Source organism: Nicotiana tabacum, chromosome 21 (genome assembly GCF_000715075.1).
Source record: "Nicotiana tabacum cultivar K326 chromosome 21, ASM71507v2, whole genome shotgun sequence".
Taxonomy (NCBI): Eukaryota; Viridiplantae; Streptophyta; class Magnoliopsida; order Solanales; family Solanaceae; genus Nicotiana; species Nicotiana tabacum.
In genome coordinates, this window is record NC_134100.1 from 90,179,466 (window position 1) to 90,196,499 (window position 17,034).

General features: G+C 34.9%; 2 protein-coding genes across 3 annotated transcripts; one reads left to right on the forward strand and one right to left on the reverse strand.

The window, feature by feature from the left end:
- The first annotated feature begins 3,778 nt into the window (after positions 1-3,778).
- On the forward strand, positions 3,779-8,078 carry LOC107778197 (cytokinin dehydrogenase 3-like). Its single transcript, XM_016598411.2, has 5 exons — positions 3,779-4,459; positions 4,957-5,084; positions 5,556-5,813; positions 6,914-7,182; positions 7,694-8,078. Exons 1-5 carry the CDS (start codon positions 3,799-3,801, stop codon positions 7,980-7,982), a joined length of 1,605 nt encoding a protein of 534 aa, XP_016453897.1. The 5' UTR covers positions 3,779-3,798; the 3' UTR covers positions 7,983-8,078.
- A 2,093-nt stretch (positions 8,079-10,171) lies between these two features.
- On the reverse strand, positions 10,172-15,925 carry LOC107778194 (carbamoyl phosphate synthase small chain, chloroplastic). Of its 2 annotated transcripts, none has more exons than XM_016598407.2 (10): positions 15,735-15,925; positions 14,684-14,816; positions 12,994-13,082; positions 12,851-12,911; positions 12,705-12,772; positions 12,478-12,606; positions 12,278-12,387; positions 11,848-12,195; positions 11,465-11,630; positions 10,172-10,566 (listed from the first exon to the last, which is right to left on the reverse strand). In XM_016598407.2, the coding sequence occupies exons 1-10, from the start codon at positions 15,865-15,867 to the stop codon at positions 10,517-10,519; spliced, it is 1,287 nt and encodes a 428-aa protein (XP_016453893.1). In that variant the 5' UTR covers positions 15,868-15,925; the 3' UTR covers positions 10,172-10,516. The 2 variants fall into 2 exon arrangements, with proteins under 2 accessions (XP_016453893.1, XP_016453892.1); XM_016598406.2 differs by having other exon boundaries at positions 15,723-15,925.
- Between the last annotated feature and the right edge of the window lie 1,109 nt (positions 15,926-17,034).

The following is a 17,034-nucleotide window of genomic DNA, read 5'->3' on the forward strand; positions in this document are numbered from 1 at the left end:
CCTCAGGTGAGTTTTGGATGGTTAACGGATCAAAAGTTAGACTAAAACAGCTGCTGCAATTTCCTGCTGCAAATCGAGCCCAGAAATCGAGGGCCATGATCGAAGGTCAGGATCGAGGGCCATGATCGAAGGCCATGATCGAAGCCAAGATCGAGGGTCAGAATCGAGGCCCAAGATCGAGGTAGGACCGAGGGCTGCCTCAACAGAATTATAAAGTAGGGGACTTCGTCTCATTCGCCATTTTTGTCAAATTGGAGCTTGAGGAGAGTCGATTTTTGATAGATATTTTAGGAAAAATATTTTGGTAAGTGATTCTAACTCGGATTTGGTCAATATACACTAATATATAATTGTTTTCACCATTTAATTAGTGTTTTGAGATTGATATTTGGAAAAATTTTAGAAATCTCATAGAAATAAATTTTTGATATTTCGGTGTCGATTCAGAGTCAGATTTAAGTGAATTTAGTATGGTTAAACTTGTAATATGATGGGTTGTCGGATTTTGTGAGTTTAGTCGGATTTCGAGACGTGGGTCCCATGGCGAATTTTGAGCTAAATTTTGGATTTTTATGGAAAATTAGCATTTTCTTATGGAATTAATTCCAATAAATAGTATTGACTGAATCGAATTATTTGTGGCTAGATTCGAGGCGATTGGAGGCCAATTCAGGAGGCAAAGGCTTAACGGAATAAGAATTTCACGGTTTGAGGTAAGTAATAGTTTTAAATCTGGTCCTGAGGGTATGAAACCCCAGATTTTGTGTCATGTAATTATTTTGAAGGTGACGTACATGCTAGGTGACGGGCGTACGGGCGTGCACCGAGGGGATTGTGACTTGGTCTGTCCTGTGAAACTATAAAGTTGAATAACTTGTTGTTATCTATATGCTCTCTATGTGTTAAAGAAAGTTGACTGTAAATCATGCTTAGGCTATGTGATAGTACTGTTGGGACCCGTAGAGGTCGCGTACTTATTGAATTATTTGCTAATTGTTGTCTTGTACTGAGTCATGATTTTACTTGCGTATCATATCTCAGTCTTTCTTGATTTCTTTTGATACACTATGTTATCTTTGTTTGGACTGTTTATTGTGATTTCCGAGAGTCCGAGAGACTAAAGAGGTTGATGACTGAGTAAGGCCGAGGGCATGTCGGTGAGGTATGGATATTATAGCACGTGAGTTATCCGTGCAGCACGTGAGTTATTTGTGCAACACGTGAGTTGTCCGTGCGGATTATATTGCTTAGGCTGTAGGAGCCCCTCCGGAGTCTGTACACCCCCAGTGAGCGCGGGTACCCATTGAGTGTGAGTGTTAAGGGCTGAGAGCTGAGTGGTTGAGCTGTTGTGACGAATTGAGTGATTGTTACCCTAAGAGGCTGTACTTGTTTTTCATTTGTTGTTGCACTTAGTTGCTATCTATTATTGTTGTGAAATTCTCTGAAAGATTTTATATCTGGATTACATGAATTGATCTGTATAAAACTGATTTGACTTAAACTGCTGGATTTGGAAGCATGTCTATTCTTTGCTGGAATTACTGAAAGTGAACTATAACTGTGTAGCTCGTCACTATCTTCAGTTCCTTATTTATTATTGTTACTTGCTTAGTTGGTTGTACGCATACTATACCCTGCACTTCATGTGCAGATCCAAATATTCCCGGGTATAGCGGGTGTTGATTCTTTCGCACGGTTGACTTTTCGGAGATTCAGAGGTAGATGCCATGTTTCGCAGACCTTGCCTCTCCTTCCATATCTCCTTGTTTACTGTATTTGGCCTCAGACTATTATAAACCGTATTTTTCAGACTTGTATTCTTATTAGATGCCCATGTACTCAGTGACACCGGGTTTTGGGAGTGTTTATATATGTATTTGTAAATTTTCTTTCGCTGAATTTAATCATTTTGTTTTTAAACATAAAAGATATGGGAGTTTATTGAGATTGTCGCCTTGCCTAGTATTGAGATAGGCGTCATCACGACATGTGAGATTTTGGGTCGTGACAATTTACAATAGGGATTGAGTCTCAACCCATTCTTATTTGCCTAGATGATGGATGAGTTGACGTGTCACATTAGATTGGATGTACTTTGATGCATGTTATTTGCAGATGACATAGATCTGATTAACGAGACTCAACCCGGGTTAACACTAGATTGGAGATTTGGAGGCAAACCCTAGATTCTAAAAGTTTCAGGCTGAGCATGATTAAAACAGAATACTAGGAATAAGTTTAGTGACGCCACTCAAGAGGCTGGCATTGAAGTGAAGCTGGATACACAAATTATCCCCAAGAGAGGAAGTTTCAAGTATCTTGGGTCTATAATCCAAGGTAATAGGAAGATTGACGAAGATATCACCCATCGTGTTGGAGTGGATAGATAGAATGGAGGCTCGCATCTGTGTAATAAGAATGTGCTACCAAGACTTTTAAAGGTAAATTCTACGTAGTGGTGACCAACTAGGTTATATGGGGCGGGGTATTGGCCGGTCAGGACCTCTCATGTTCAGAAGATAAAAATAGCGAAAATATGTATACTAAGATAGATGTGTCTGCATACTATGAGAGATAGGATTAGAAAAGAAGATATTCGAGATAAGGAGGGAGTGACTTGTATAGTGGAGTACGAGATGAGGGAAGCGAGACTGAGATGGTTTCGGGCATGTAAAGAGGAGATACACAGATACCCCAGTAAAAAGGTGTGAGAGATTGGTTGTGACGGGTCCAAGGAGTAGTAGAGGCAAGCCGAAGAAATATTGGTGAGAGGTGATTAGACATGACATGACATATCTTCATATATCCGAGGACATGAACTTCGATATTGAAGGTGTGGAGGTCGAGGATTATGGTAGTAGGTTAGTGAGTAACCGAGTTTTTTTCTCGTTCAAACCTGTATTTCCCTTTCTTACATGTAGTACTGGCGTTATTCTTGTATTTCCTAGTCGTACTCTTTTACTACTTGTCGTTTTGTTTGCTTCAGTTCTATTACTTTTCTGGTTGGTGTTATTGTTCTTCTTTTTGTAGTTTTATGCCATTACTGCTCTGATTATGCTTTCCTCGAGCCGAGAGTCTATCGGAAATAACCTATATGCCTTCACAAGGTAGGAGTAAGGTTTGCATACATACTATATTTTCTAGACCTCACTTATGAAAATACACTGAGTATGTTGTTGTTATTGTTAGTTTTACACAGCTTCAGACCGATGCAATATATATAGATATATATGACTAGAAAATTACAAAATGTCAACTAATATTAAGTTTTTAACCGATAATTCCAAAAGCACAAATTTTTTAATAATAAGAATATAAATATTAACTCCATCAAATTTAAATTCTAAACTCGCCTCCGAATACAATATTGTCTGACAATAACGAAGCCCATAGGAAAAAGAAGAACCGGTGGGTGGCATTAGGGAATCTTGGTTTGATCATGTAATGACAATACTACAACACATGAAAGAGGTGAACTTTGAACTAATTCTAATCCTTCATCCCATGAGAAAGTTATGACGTTTAGAAACATAAAGGCAAAAGAGCAATAATCCCAAAAAGTCTTGTCCTTTCGTATCTTTCATAGAATTTTGTCTCCCCCATAGTAATATTTTTCAAAGATCTTCTGAATCTTTGTACTATGCCCTCCAAGATTTCTAACTCTCATTTGCATGCAAATATTATCCCAACCCCCACCCCCACCTCCACCCCACCCACCCACGCACTCTATATATACCCTCATATCCCAACTCCAAAATCATCTACTTCGTTTCCTCTTACTTCTTTTCCCATATTACAATGTCTAAGCTTCTTTCTCCTAGTTATAACTTCATTATTTTCTTCATTATTAGTCGTTTAGTGTCTATCATAGGAAAGTTAAAGCCATGGAATAATCCTTCAATTCCTTGTGAAATTCTTTCCCTTGATATATCTTCTAAACTTAGTACAAATTCAGATTCCATTATGGAAACTTCCACAGATTTTGGGAAAATTGTTCAAGAAATCCCAGCTGCTGTTCTTTATCCTTCTTCTATTAATGATATAGTTGAGTTAACTAAATTTTCCTATGGTCTTTCTATCCCTTTTCATATAGCAGCAAGAGGTCATGGCCATTCCATTAGGGGACAAGCCATGGCACAAAATGGTGTTGTTGTGGAAATGAATTCTCTGAATAATAATAATAATAATAATAATAATAATAATAATAATAACAACAACGGAAATAGTGGAATTAGGGTTTCTTGGGATTCTTCTTTAGGGTTTTACGCTGATGTAGGAGGCGAACAGTTATGGATTGATGTTCTTCGAGCTACCCTCGAGCATGGCCTTTCGCCTGTCACGTGGACTGATTACTTGTACCTCACTGTTGGTGGTACTCTCTCTAATGCAGGAATTAGTGGCCAAACTTTCCGACATGGTCCTCAAATTAGTAACGTCCATGAAATGGACATTATTACAGGTACATTTTCCTCTATTCAAATTATAAATGGACGTAATAAATGTGTGTTTAATTCTTACTGTAAAGTAAAATATTTTTTGTTTTTGGGGTATTATATTTTCATGGAAAGTATTGTGTAAGTACATAAAAAGATGTGGGGAAGATAGTCACTATCAAAACTCAGTGTATAAGGTTGGAAACATGTCACATTTGGGGCCTAACCAAGTAAGATTCTTTTAGAAAAAAGTTTTATACAGATATAGACATAGTTTTATTCTTTTTAACATGTAAAAGGATGTGTCTAGTATTCATTTGATAGGTTGTGATGTCTACTTTTCCACCTGGAAGATCTTGTAGGTAAGATTCACCTTATATTAAAATAAGATAGAAAAATCTATACTTAATTGCAAGTGGCAGGTCTAGTTTATAATTTCCTTAAATCACACAAATGTTAGTGATAATATAATTAATTAAATGATTGTTTACTATATAATTTTTCTTCTCATGTTTTGGTTCAGGTAAAGGGGAATTTGTGACTTGCTCCAAACACAAGAATTCAGAACTGTTCTTTGCAGTTTTAGGAGGTTTGGGACAGTTTGGAATAATAACCAGGGCAAGAATTGTCTTAGATAAAGCACCAACAAGAGTAAGTACTGTATACATATTTAAAGATTTTCTAACTGGATTTTAGTTTTACACCGATAACATAGGCAGATTTAAGATTTCTAGAATAAGTGTGCACCACTGAAAAAGTAAGGAAAAAAATACTAAATGAGTCAATCCGTGTTCCTTTGGATAAGTAACTCATCATTCAATCAGGCGCACAATTTAACATTTTTAGAGCATGAGGGCCAACAAATAATATTAGATCAATTTCACGTAATATATACATAAAATACCTACTTTGTCGGAAAGACCATAGGTTCACGTACACCCTTAAAACGGCCTAAATTCGCCCCTGACCGACAACTAGAATCTTTTTACACTATCAATATTTTTTAACCCTCGATAGCATATTAAATATAATTTTTACCATGTTATTTATTAGTGTTTACGATAACGATTTGCCTGCAATTATCTTATAAGTGACACGATTTTGTTTTTATTTTTCTTATAGGTGAAATGGGTGAGAATGCTATATGCAGATTTCTCAAAATTCACAAAAGACCAAGAACATTTGATTTCAATTTATGGCCTGGATTATGTTGAAGGATCACTGATGATGGAACAAAGCTCTCTAAATAACTGGAGATCTTCATTTTTCTCACCTTCTAATCAGACCAAAATAGCTTCCTTATTATCCCAAAATGGCATTATTTATTGCCTAGAAATGGTCAAGTACTATGATGATCAGACTGCTAATACTGTTGATGAGGTACCAACTAATTACTATTGAAATTATATTAAAGGAAAAAAAGTTTTTAATTTCAATGTGATTTTTGAACATTGTGCGTACTATCCTATTTTTACAATTATTTAACTTATATACATCAATACTGCAAAATTATTTAATATTATTAGTGTATTTCAATTACTTCGTGCCTTACTATTTCGCTTACTTCGTACCATTGTGGGACTAGCAATGTAAGGTTTTTGTCTAAGATAGCTAGTGTCAATGTTGTGACTTACTATTTCGCTTTTCGGTACATGTCCTATTTACTAGCTATCGCTTTTGTTTTGCATCTTTCTTCTAGATTTCACGGTGTTCCTATTTTTCTTATGATTGTTATGGTGATACTAATATTTACTAATATTATCTCCCTTTGCTTTGCAACTTTCTTCTGGATTTCATGGTGTTCTTATTTATCCTATGATTGTTGTTGTGATACTAATATTGTCCCCTTTTTGTCCTTTTGTCTTTTTGTTTTTTTGAGTCGAGTGTCTTTCGGAAACAGCCTCTCTATTCCTTCGGGGTAGGAATAAGGTCTGCGTACACACTACCCTCCCCAAACCCCATTAGTGGATTTTACTGGGTTGTTATTATTGTTGTTGTAGTGTATTTCAATTGATTATAGCATGTTATTTTACTGCATTTGCCATGTTACCAAAGTAGATTTAATTACTCTAGATATAGTTTCCTGTCATTGCATGTCACGTTTACCAAATAATGCAAAAAAAAAAAGCTATATTTTATCACTTCATATAAGTTAAACTCTTTCTACAACCTTATAATTATTCAGAAACACCAAGAAACATTAGATAGAAGGGGAGCTTGGAGCAACGGTTAAGTTGTCGCCGTGTGACTTATAGGTCACAAGTTCGAGCCGTGGAAGTAGCCACTTTGTTTGTATTAGGATAGGCTGTCTATATCACAATCCTAAGGGTGCATCCCTTCCCGATACCCTGCGTAAATGCAAGATACTTTGTGCACCAGATTGCCTGTCCAAAAAAGATTAGACAATTTTCTTACCAATGTAGTAAAACTAATTGTGGATAAATCATACAATATATAATTACTCTAATTTTTTTATGCAGGAATTGAAGAAGTTGGTAAAAGGTTTGAACTTTTTGCCTGGATTTATATTCAAGAAAGATGTCACATTTGTGGATTTTCTGAATAGAGTTAGAAGAGGAGAGTTAGAGCTAAAATCAAAAGGACAATGGGATGTTCCACATCCATGGCTCAATCTCTTTGTACCAAAATCCAATATCATGGATTTCAATGCTGGTGTTTTTGTGGACATTATTCTCAGACAAAACAAGACAACAGGACCTATCCTTGTCTACCCAACAAGCAGGAAAAAGTACTCCCAAGAACTTTCTTTAATACTTTCTCTGTCCATTTTATGTGAATGCTTTGGACCATATAAAAGGGTAGTCCGGTATATAAAGTATTTTGCGTTCACGCAGGATTGAGTGAAGGGACACACCTCAAGTGATGTAATATAGATAGCTTATATTTGTGGCTGATATGTCACACGAAGATAACTTTACCGTTACTCTTATACTCTCCTTTATTTGACTGGATCAAATTATAAGAAAGAAAAAAAGTCTTCAATATGTTATATCAGTGTAATGAAACTAAAAAGAAACAGTATATCACAAAAAATGGGAGAGGGAGTATCATTTCTTAAAAGGACTAATTAGCTTATATTCACTTATACACTATCGGTATAATTTTGACATGTTATACATAAAAAGGTTACGTTTTATTTTATCAGTTTACTAATTCTACTTATTATGAGTAGTTGTAATTACCTTTTAAATAATTTGATCGCATAAAATTAATTTATACTTAATTTTTTTTTAATGCAGATGGGATGACAGGATGTCTGCAGTGATACCAGAAGAGGAGACATTTTACTGTGTGGGGCTATTACATTCAAGTGGATTTAATGACTGGAAAAGTTTGGATGATCAAAATGAAGAAATCTTGAAGTATTGTGATAAAGCTGGCTTAAAGATAAAGCAATATCTTCCACATTATAAAACAAAGGAGGATTGGATAAAACATTTTGGCAAAAAGTGGAATATTTTTCAACAAAGAAAAAGTCAGTTTGATCCAAAGATGATTCTATCACCAGGACAAAGAATTTTTAATTAGTTTTTTTTACTAATAAGTGGTAGGATAAACATGGGGCATGTACTTAGTGTATTGAGTTAGAAAGATTATAATATAATCAAGTTCTTGATTGTTTTAGTTGATGTATGATACCAATATTTTAAGTTTTGATGGATATAATTACTCAGTATTTGTATTGGTAGGAGTATTGAAAGTGGCGGGCACATGAACATGTGTATCAAAAAAAAATCTGAAGTAAATAGGATCCGATGACCCCTCAACTCACCACATAGGTTTGTCTCTGGGTGGAAGGTCGCAGGTACGTGTACGCACAAGTTAAGCGGGATACCATTATTAAAATAAATAAATAATGCCTTTAATTATCTTTTGGTTTTACTAAGTCTTTCAAAATTAATGCAAGGTTAAGCAAAGTGGAAAAATTTCTCTAAAGTACCATCCTACAATCCCTAACCCCCCAAAAGAAAAAGATAAAGAGAAAAAGGTAACATAGTTAAATGGACACTTTTCTAAAGAGGATGATGAAATAGAACTTTCACACGAGGCAACTATGATGAATATAAAGCTTTTATTATTCTTCTTCTAAACCTTATGGTTGTCCATTAATTTTCTTGTTTTTATTAATATATATATTGAGAAGCTGTGGAAAAAGTAAAATATAAAACAAAAAGCGATAGAGAGAACTAAAGCATATGGTAACCGGGCAGGACGTATTAAAACACAACTTATTATTTTAAATTAAGAGTGAAATAGCCCAGAGGCAACTTAAATTAAAATCAAATTGTTTTATTGTTTAAAATTCGTCAAGTTTAACTAAATAACAGTGAAAAAAAAAGATTAGGGTCAAATAGTTTTTTTTTTTTTTTTAAGCGGGACAGGATGAGTCTATACAAAATGAGACAGAAATAAATAAAAGATAGAGATAGATGTCAAGCCAGACAAGACTAGTTAAAACTTTAGTGTTAACGGAAAAATCCCTGTTAGAGAAAGTTTTTCCTCCGTTTAATTGGTTTTACGCGATATAAGTTCGAATTAATCGGAGTCATATAGTATATATCAAACATAGAATGAAAAATAAATCGTCTTGTTTGCCATCGTAATTAAAGATGATGAGTTAGATTAAGTTTAATTGTTGTGTAATAAGAAATGATTAAATAATGTGAGTTTAGATAAATGATTATGTTGGGAATAAGCAGGCAGAATGTTGGATTGTTATGAAAGGAAAAAGGCTGCTAAATTAACAGTTAAAAGTAAGTGCGTGTAAGTAAGAAGTAGCCATATCTTATCTTTGCCTTTTTACCTTTGTGGCTGCCTGTCTTTATTCTCTCTTACTTTCTAGATTCGCAGATTCTCCACCTCTCTCTCTCTCTCTGTTTGACTTTTTTTTTTTTGCCCTTTTTATGATTTTTTTCACTATGTGTTCGATATTTGCATTGGTATCTCGTTACTTTAAATTTATAACGCGTAAGTCTCATTATAGGGCAGAGCGTTCCTTATTGGGATTTTTTTATTCATCTCAAACTCGAAGCCTCTATTAAAGGTTATTGCATAATTCACCATGCACTTGCTTGAATTTTTGACATGATTCATGAACTTTGCAAGAAACTAGTACTTGTAATTGGTATGGAGTATATAATCATTTGGTTCATTAACAACAACATACCCAGTATTTTTTTGAGGTTCACGAAAAGCGAAAAGAGAAAAAAAGACAAATTAAAGTTTTATTATTTGCAGCATTTTTTTATTAACTCTCCCGAGGTGCGGGAAGCAAAAGGAAGAAAAACCGATTCTATCGTTTGCAATTTTTCCATTTTCTTTAAATATTTTTTTTACTTTTTGCCCTTTTCCTTTCCACTGGTCTAATTTTGAAAAGTAGCCAAAACACCACAAAAGTGGCTATTTGTGCAAATCAGCAAGAGAACGCACCAAATATACATTCTTGAATCGTTTGTGCCATAGAAGAGAGGCACTGTGGATGAAGTTCACAACTAAGTATAAAACGTCCATCAAGTAACAAGCCAGCACTATTCCAGTTCTTTTATCTATCTATATATATATTCCAACCCGGTTTTTGGTACCCGCACATTAGACTTAATTCGGATTCGCGAGCGCTCCCTAACAAAGGCAACTTCATAGACATCGCTCGAACCTGAGATATCTAATTAAGGATGAAGGAGCACTATCCTAGTAGTTCCTCACACCACAAGAGCAACTTAATCAGAAGCTAAGTGAATCTTTGCTTAAGATGGAAACAAGTGTATTATTACAAGTACCATACCACAGTACTATTACACAAACCAAATATTTAGTAATATGTCTTTAGACATAAAGGCACAGCCTTTACTTGAACAAAAATTAGAACCATACATATATATCAATCGACATAATTGCAAAGAGGTGCTGCTCGACGGATTACTCAGACCTGATTTATGGCAAGAAGAGGTGTAACACGACGTATTGCTCTGACTTGTTGATGGCAAGTCTCATCGAAATTCTCTTTTTCGGAATGTGGTTCCTTCGAACATGACAGTTGCTTCAGGCTCTTCTGGGCAATTGGCTTATGCCGTCACTTTTTCTTGCTTCATAAGTTGTATAAATTCCCCAAATACTGCCCAGGTAAAGAAAGGATACAATGAGAATTTTGACATAATTATGGCTCGACTCAAGTAGCTGCACTCATATTCAAGCAAATCTTGGTTTACTCTATAAATTATTCGACTCATTTATCATTCTATTTGTCTCAAAAGTTCCGATGGAAACTGAAATATGAGAGACCTATCATGTACACAAGACCAGCTGGGAATACTTTAATTGACTTAGCCAGCAGTTTTTTTAATGAAGATTGACCTAGACAGCAGAATCCTAACTTAGGATTATCAAAATAAAGTACTTCAGAGTTTTCTTTTGTAGAATTAGTGGTGGCAAAATAGTTAAAAGAAAACGGTTATCCATCCATATTATCCAATAAAAAATGGGTTGGATAATGAACGGGTCAAATATGGATAAGAACCATATTATCCACTTAGAAAATGGATAACCAATGGATAACTAATGGGTTTAACTTTTACATTTGTAAAGCCTCAAATTGGAGGTTCCTCAAGTTTAGGAGACTAGAATTTCTCCCAAAAGTGATCATATTCAAGAAGCCATGAATAATATGGATATCCATATTATCCGCCGGTTAACCCGTTTTTTATCCATATTAAATATGGGTCGAGTCGGATAATTTATCCGTTTTGCATTACCCATTTTCAACCCGCCCATATGCGACTGACCCGCTCGTTTGCCACCCCTATGTAGAATGATTGGCCATGTGACATCATTATTTTCCGGATTGTACTTATGGTCTTCGTAAATCCTCATACCGGCCATCCTTGTTCCTAGCGGTTGGGGAGTTCTCTCCAAACTATTAGGTCAAGGGTTCAAGGCTAAAGACAACCACTGAACAAATTGCCGAGGTTTATAAGTTTATTGTATACAAGCAGATCAAGTCAGGATATGTTTACCAGGATCTGAATCATGAGGCCCTGGAGATGCTTCGGGATGGTATTGAAGTGACATCAGCTTCATTTTAAAGGAGGCAAGACCAGCACAACTTCCATCATTTAAATTTACATGAGTCACTTCTACACCTTCTGGAAGAGACTCAGGGTCAACAGCATAGTTGTGATTCTGCAGGCATACGGAAAGTCATCAAGACTTTAAAAATGTTAAAAATCTGAAGTACTAACAGCTCTAATTTAAACTAAAAAATTAGACTCTCATCACTATGTGTCGAAGGTAGTACTTAAAAAGGGAAGTAAACATTGATGAACTGAGGAGTAATTGTATGGAAAATTTGGAAATTTACACAAAGCAGTATTCAGCTAGAGTTTGCTGTTTAACATACCTGAGCACTGATCTCGACGCAGCCATTTCGAAGGTTTCGAACTGGATGATTTCCTCCATGATGACCAAATTTCATTTTGAATGTCTTACCCCCCAATGCTTGACCAAGTAACTGGTGACCCATACAAATGCCAAAAACAGGAACTTTTCCAATAAGTTCTTTTACTGCTTCAACTGCATAGGGAACTGCAGAGGGATCTCCTGGCCCATTGCTGAAGAGAACCCCATCAGGTTTCATTTTTAGAGTTTCAGACGCTGGCCATGTTGAAGGAACAACAGTGATTTTACAGCCATAGGATGCTAAGCGCCGAAGTATATTATGCTTGATTCCAAAATCATATGCAACAACCTTCATCCACCAGATGGACAAAATATTAGTTTCCATAGTGAATATTTCTTTTTTCAGAATCTAATAAACTAACAATACTGACATTAAAAGTTTCTTTATTTCTTCCATTATCATTAAAATCCCAATCTGAGGCTGTTCTATCAACCCATTCATAAGGAGATTTGCATGAAACACCACTGATTAAATCCACACCTGCATAACGTAATATGTTAATAATAAAATTCTTTCCATTCAAAATAAATAAATTTTCAAAATCAGGAAGAAACAAGGACAGTAGCTTACCCACTATGTCCCATGTACGAGACATTTCGAGAAGTTCTTCATCACTTTTTGAATTTTCCGTGCTCAGGACTCCAATGAGGCTTCCGTCTTGTCTCAATCTTCGCGTAATTGCACGAGTGTCTACATCATCTGTTACATGGTAGTAAAGCTAAATGATCAGAGAATTTGAATTCCACAGTTTGACATGGAAGTGAGAAGTAGTCTTGTATAGGACGTAGAGGACCTACATATACCCATGATGTTCCTTTTAGCCAAATAGTCATCAAGTGTCTCTTTGCATCTCCAATTTGAGGTGCTGAGAAATACACAACAGAAAACAATAAACATCATATGTTTGACGGCTGATTTGAAAAGCAGGGCATAGAGACCAAACCTGATACTTAAACTTCTAATGACTAATCCTGCAAGAAAGCACTGCATCGATTCTTCATCGCCTGCCCAGAGAAATTCCAAAACAGTCACAAAAGATTATTCAACCCAAATAACAATTAGCCATGAAACAAACTCTACACGCACCAAAATTGACGCCAGTATTCCCGATATGAGGGTTAGTCATCAAGACAAACTGGCCCGCATAACTGGGATCTGTAAGGATCTCCTGATACCTGTAATATCAAGAAATACAAATAGCTAGTAAAATATAGACCCAAAAGAATTTGAAAGAGAGAAAAAGGCGTAAAGAAGAAGAAAGAAAAGAAAGTAGAGAGCAAATAAATCATAACTTTATCTGTATGCTCTGAATAACTCTATGAGGTACATCAAGCATTCAAAGTATATGTAGCAAAGGTACACATAATATGCTTGGGATTTACTATGTCAACTTTCCATCCTTTCAGTGTTATTTCCTTTTTTGGAGGCACTTAGAGACTCCTTTCATTTTCCAAACAGACAAAACTTTGAGGTCTAAGATTCACCGTTTAAATTCCTTCAAATTCAGCCAATATATTCATTTAAAAGATCATCATCCCCACGAGATAGGAGAATGATCAGCAAAGAAATGGAAGCTGATCCTGATGTTCAACTCCAACCCCTCCTGCACCGGCCCCCAACACTGCTAATTTCTCTTCCAGTTGTTCTATCCTTCAATTACACATTTACAAGCAAGGAAGTTCCTTTGCAGCATCAGAAAACAAATGCGATAGTTGTCAAAGACCGCATGCTTGGATGAAATTCCATATTGAAATAACAGATTTTGGCTGCGGTCATACACCATATTTCTCAGACTTCATTCTGTCTCACTTTTCAGTTGACTAGTTTTATAAATCCTATGGCTCTACTAGAAATCTGACTGTCTAACACCTCGTTTTTTTTAAGATGCTCAATTGATTCATCAGAGCATATTGGCAAGAAACATTTTCCTCTCAAGTGTAGAAGATATATTCTTAAAGATATGCACGCAACTTAGTCTCCTTATTGGCTATTGAGGTGAGTCTGCAAATGTCCATACTTGCTATTCGAAAAGAATGTCATAATGACCGTTTACGCTTTACCTTCTTTCTTTAGCTCATTATGAGCTTACCATAAGGCTCAAAGCTCCACTAGGATTTTGGTCTGTGCTGAAACACTACATTCAATTGATTGGAAATAAATGTTCTTCAAAGGCAAGCAAGGAATACAGTAAGGACTAGCCCAAAAACCATCATTGTTAGAAAAAGAGGATATAGAAGGGGATGTTTCTTCTTATGGAGATAAGCCTTGACGTATCATTATCTAGGGAGGAATTTGTCAAATACTTTTAGTTTGCCTCTCGAAAAAATCTTCTTGTACTTCTGGAGGAATCTGGATGAGTCAGAGAGAGAATGAAGAGGTAGTGAAACTATTTAAAGAAGGCACAAATCCAAAGAGTAGCTGAATCCCAATTCCACAAGATAAAACATCCACTCATGCTTGAGACTTTTTTTCCTGGAAGGGGGTGCGCTAGGGAATTGCTTGATGAAAAGCTAAATTCCATTTAACAGTTCTACGCAAAGTTGAGTTAAGCGGTAACTTCACTGAAATCAGTTTATATGACCCAATTTCAAAATTTAAACAAATATGCAGGAATAATAATGAAACAAGCCTATTGTAATTCTCTAATAGTTCATTCTGAATGTTCCATGCACCACATAAGATGGATAAGACCGATAGCTAAAAAAAATACAGTACATAACTTACCCATTTAAGAACATAATGTATTCATAAATTAGCAAGAAAAATAATGTGTTACCCAGTTAAAGATGTATTAAAAACAACTTCTCCAACTTGGGTTCCAGAAGCACCAAATGATTTGGCCTTCCAAATTGAACCATCTTCGAGAACAAGTCTAGCATCTGCTACCTTCCATGGTCTTTCAACAAGACCTGCAGCTCATCCAGGAAAATATTGATTCATTCAGAGTTCTAATATTCTCTATAATTTCAAACAAATCTAAAATAAGGAGAATAAAAGGTCCTTGAGCTCATAAAATCAATTGACAACAATATATACAAAAAACAAACTTAATAGTACTGAGTCTAAAAAATGGAACGATAAGAGACTCAAACCAGATGTCAAGACAGGACTAGAATGTCCCACCTTATGGAGTAACTAAACAAAGCAGATGCCAAAATCCAGAAAAATACAACAATATCTCACTTCACATATTTTCGTCAGACTAGCTTAGATAATATAATGGAGTACAAACCAAACTAAAGCCCCATGAAACTGATAAGCAAACTAAAGCCCCATGAAACTGATAAGCAAACTAAAGCCCCATTAAACTGATAAGCAAACCAGCCAACTTTCTCTACCATTTAAGTTGATTTAAAGGCCAACAGCTTCTAATGCTGGACGCTGAGCTCACCAACATGGGCTTGTAACCAAGTGGTGGCTATGAAAGAATTTCAACGCCCAGTTGAAATAACTTAAAACTCCTATAATTTCTACTCAGATTTGCAAAAATATCACATATTTGAAGAAACAAGCTCTTTTCAAATATTAAAACCATGCGTACCCTAATCAATGGTAATTGAGTTTTTGGCCAAAAAAATCCCTATTTTCTGGACCAGTGCTTAAGTTCATCCTTATATAAATAGACATAAGCAAATGCAAATTATATAAATGACATGCAAATTATCCTCATTGCTCTTCACATTTTTTGCTAGCTTTCCGTCATCATCCCCTTTATCTCAATCCTTCTCTTTATTCCCATTGTCATCTTTTGAAAAGGAAAAAAAACAGAGGAAATATCAGTTGATAATTGACATAAAGATAGAATAAAGACAAACCAGAGGGTGTACCATCAGAGGAGAGGGTTTTAGAAGAACATCTAACAGTGAAAACCCTAAAATTTGCAGATTTTTTATTAGAAAACAACGCGCTGGTTATTGTCGTGGTTGACAATGGATTCTGACTCGTAATGGCAAAATCCATAGCGCTTTCTGTAACAATACAATTCTTCTTCCTTATTGCTGCTTCTGGATTTGGGAAATTGAAAATATTAAAACGGAGCCCTAGTTGTTAATGTGGGCTTTTTACTAATTGCGCGTGAAAATCGAATGGAGGCCTACGTGTAACATTTGCACCAGGTAGCCTATTTTAAGGGTACTATTTAAAATCTATTCAAAATTTCAAAATATTTAACTTTTAGCCAAATAAGACAAACTTCGTACCTGCCCTTTTAGCTCAGATGTGTGTTTGAAGAAGAGGGCAAGCTATTACTACTGTTGCTTCTTTCAATTCCAATGTCCTAACTTCACTATTTGTATTACTTATAGCATTTAGGGGTCATCTGGTAGGCTGTATTAGGAAAAATTATACATGTATTAGTTTTGATATTATTTATTTTTTGTTTGGTAGTATTTTTCAAAATATATATTATTAATACTTGTATTAGTTGTACACCCTATTCAATATTATTCTTGACATTAGCAATATCATAATTTTTAATACATAGATAAGCATATATAAAGATAAAACTTCCCTTTCAAAACCTTTATTACACTAAATCAAACAGTCGATAATAAATAATCTCAGCATAACTAATCCCAACATTAACAATCCCAGCATTACTAATACCCTTTTCCAAATGACCCGTAGTTGTATTAGAACTAGTGTTAGAACCCCGCGCGATGTGCGGATAATTTGACAGAATATTAATTTTATAAAATTATATAATCTAATATATCATATTATTTTAATAAATATTGTTTATTATTTTATGTAGTTTACAAAAATATAACAAAATCTATACAAAATCAAATGATACACATCATATAGTAATCAAATAAATTGTTTATTCCTTGTTTAATCTTTATTAAATTAGCAAGTACTTGGTACGATACATTTACCAATGTTTCTTTTTTGTTAACTTGTCAATTGGCTTAATATTTTGATATTACTTCTCTTTTAATATAACATAAATATATATTTTCTTATTCCGAAAATATTTTTTTTAATACTTATGTTATATTGTTCAAAATTCTTCAATTGTCTAAATTTATCAATAATTTTCTTGAGTGTTATGTATTTATTAATTAATTCAAAATATAAATTTTATAAAATTATCTTTATCCCCCTCTTTTCGTATATTCTTTTCTA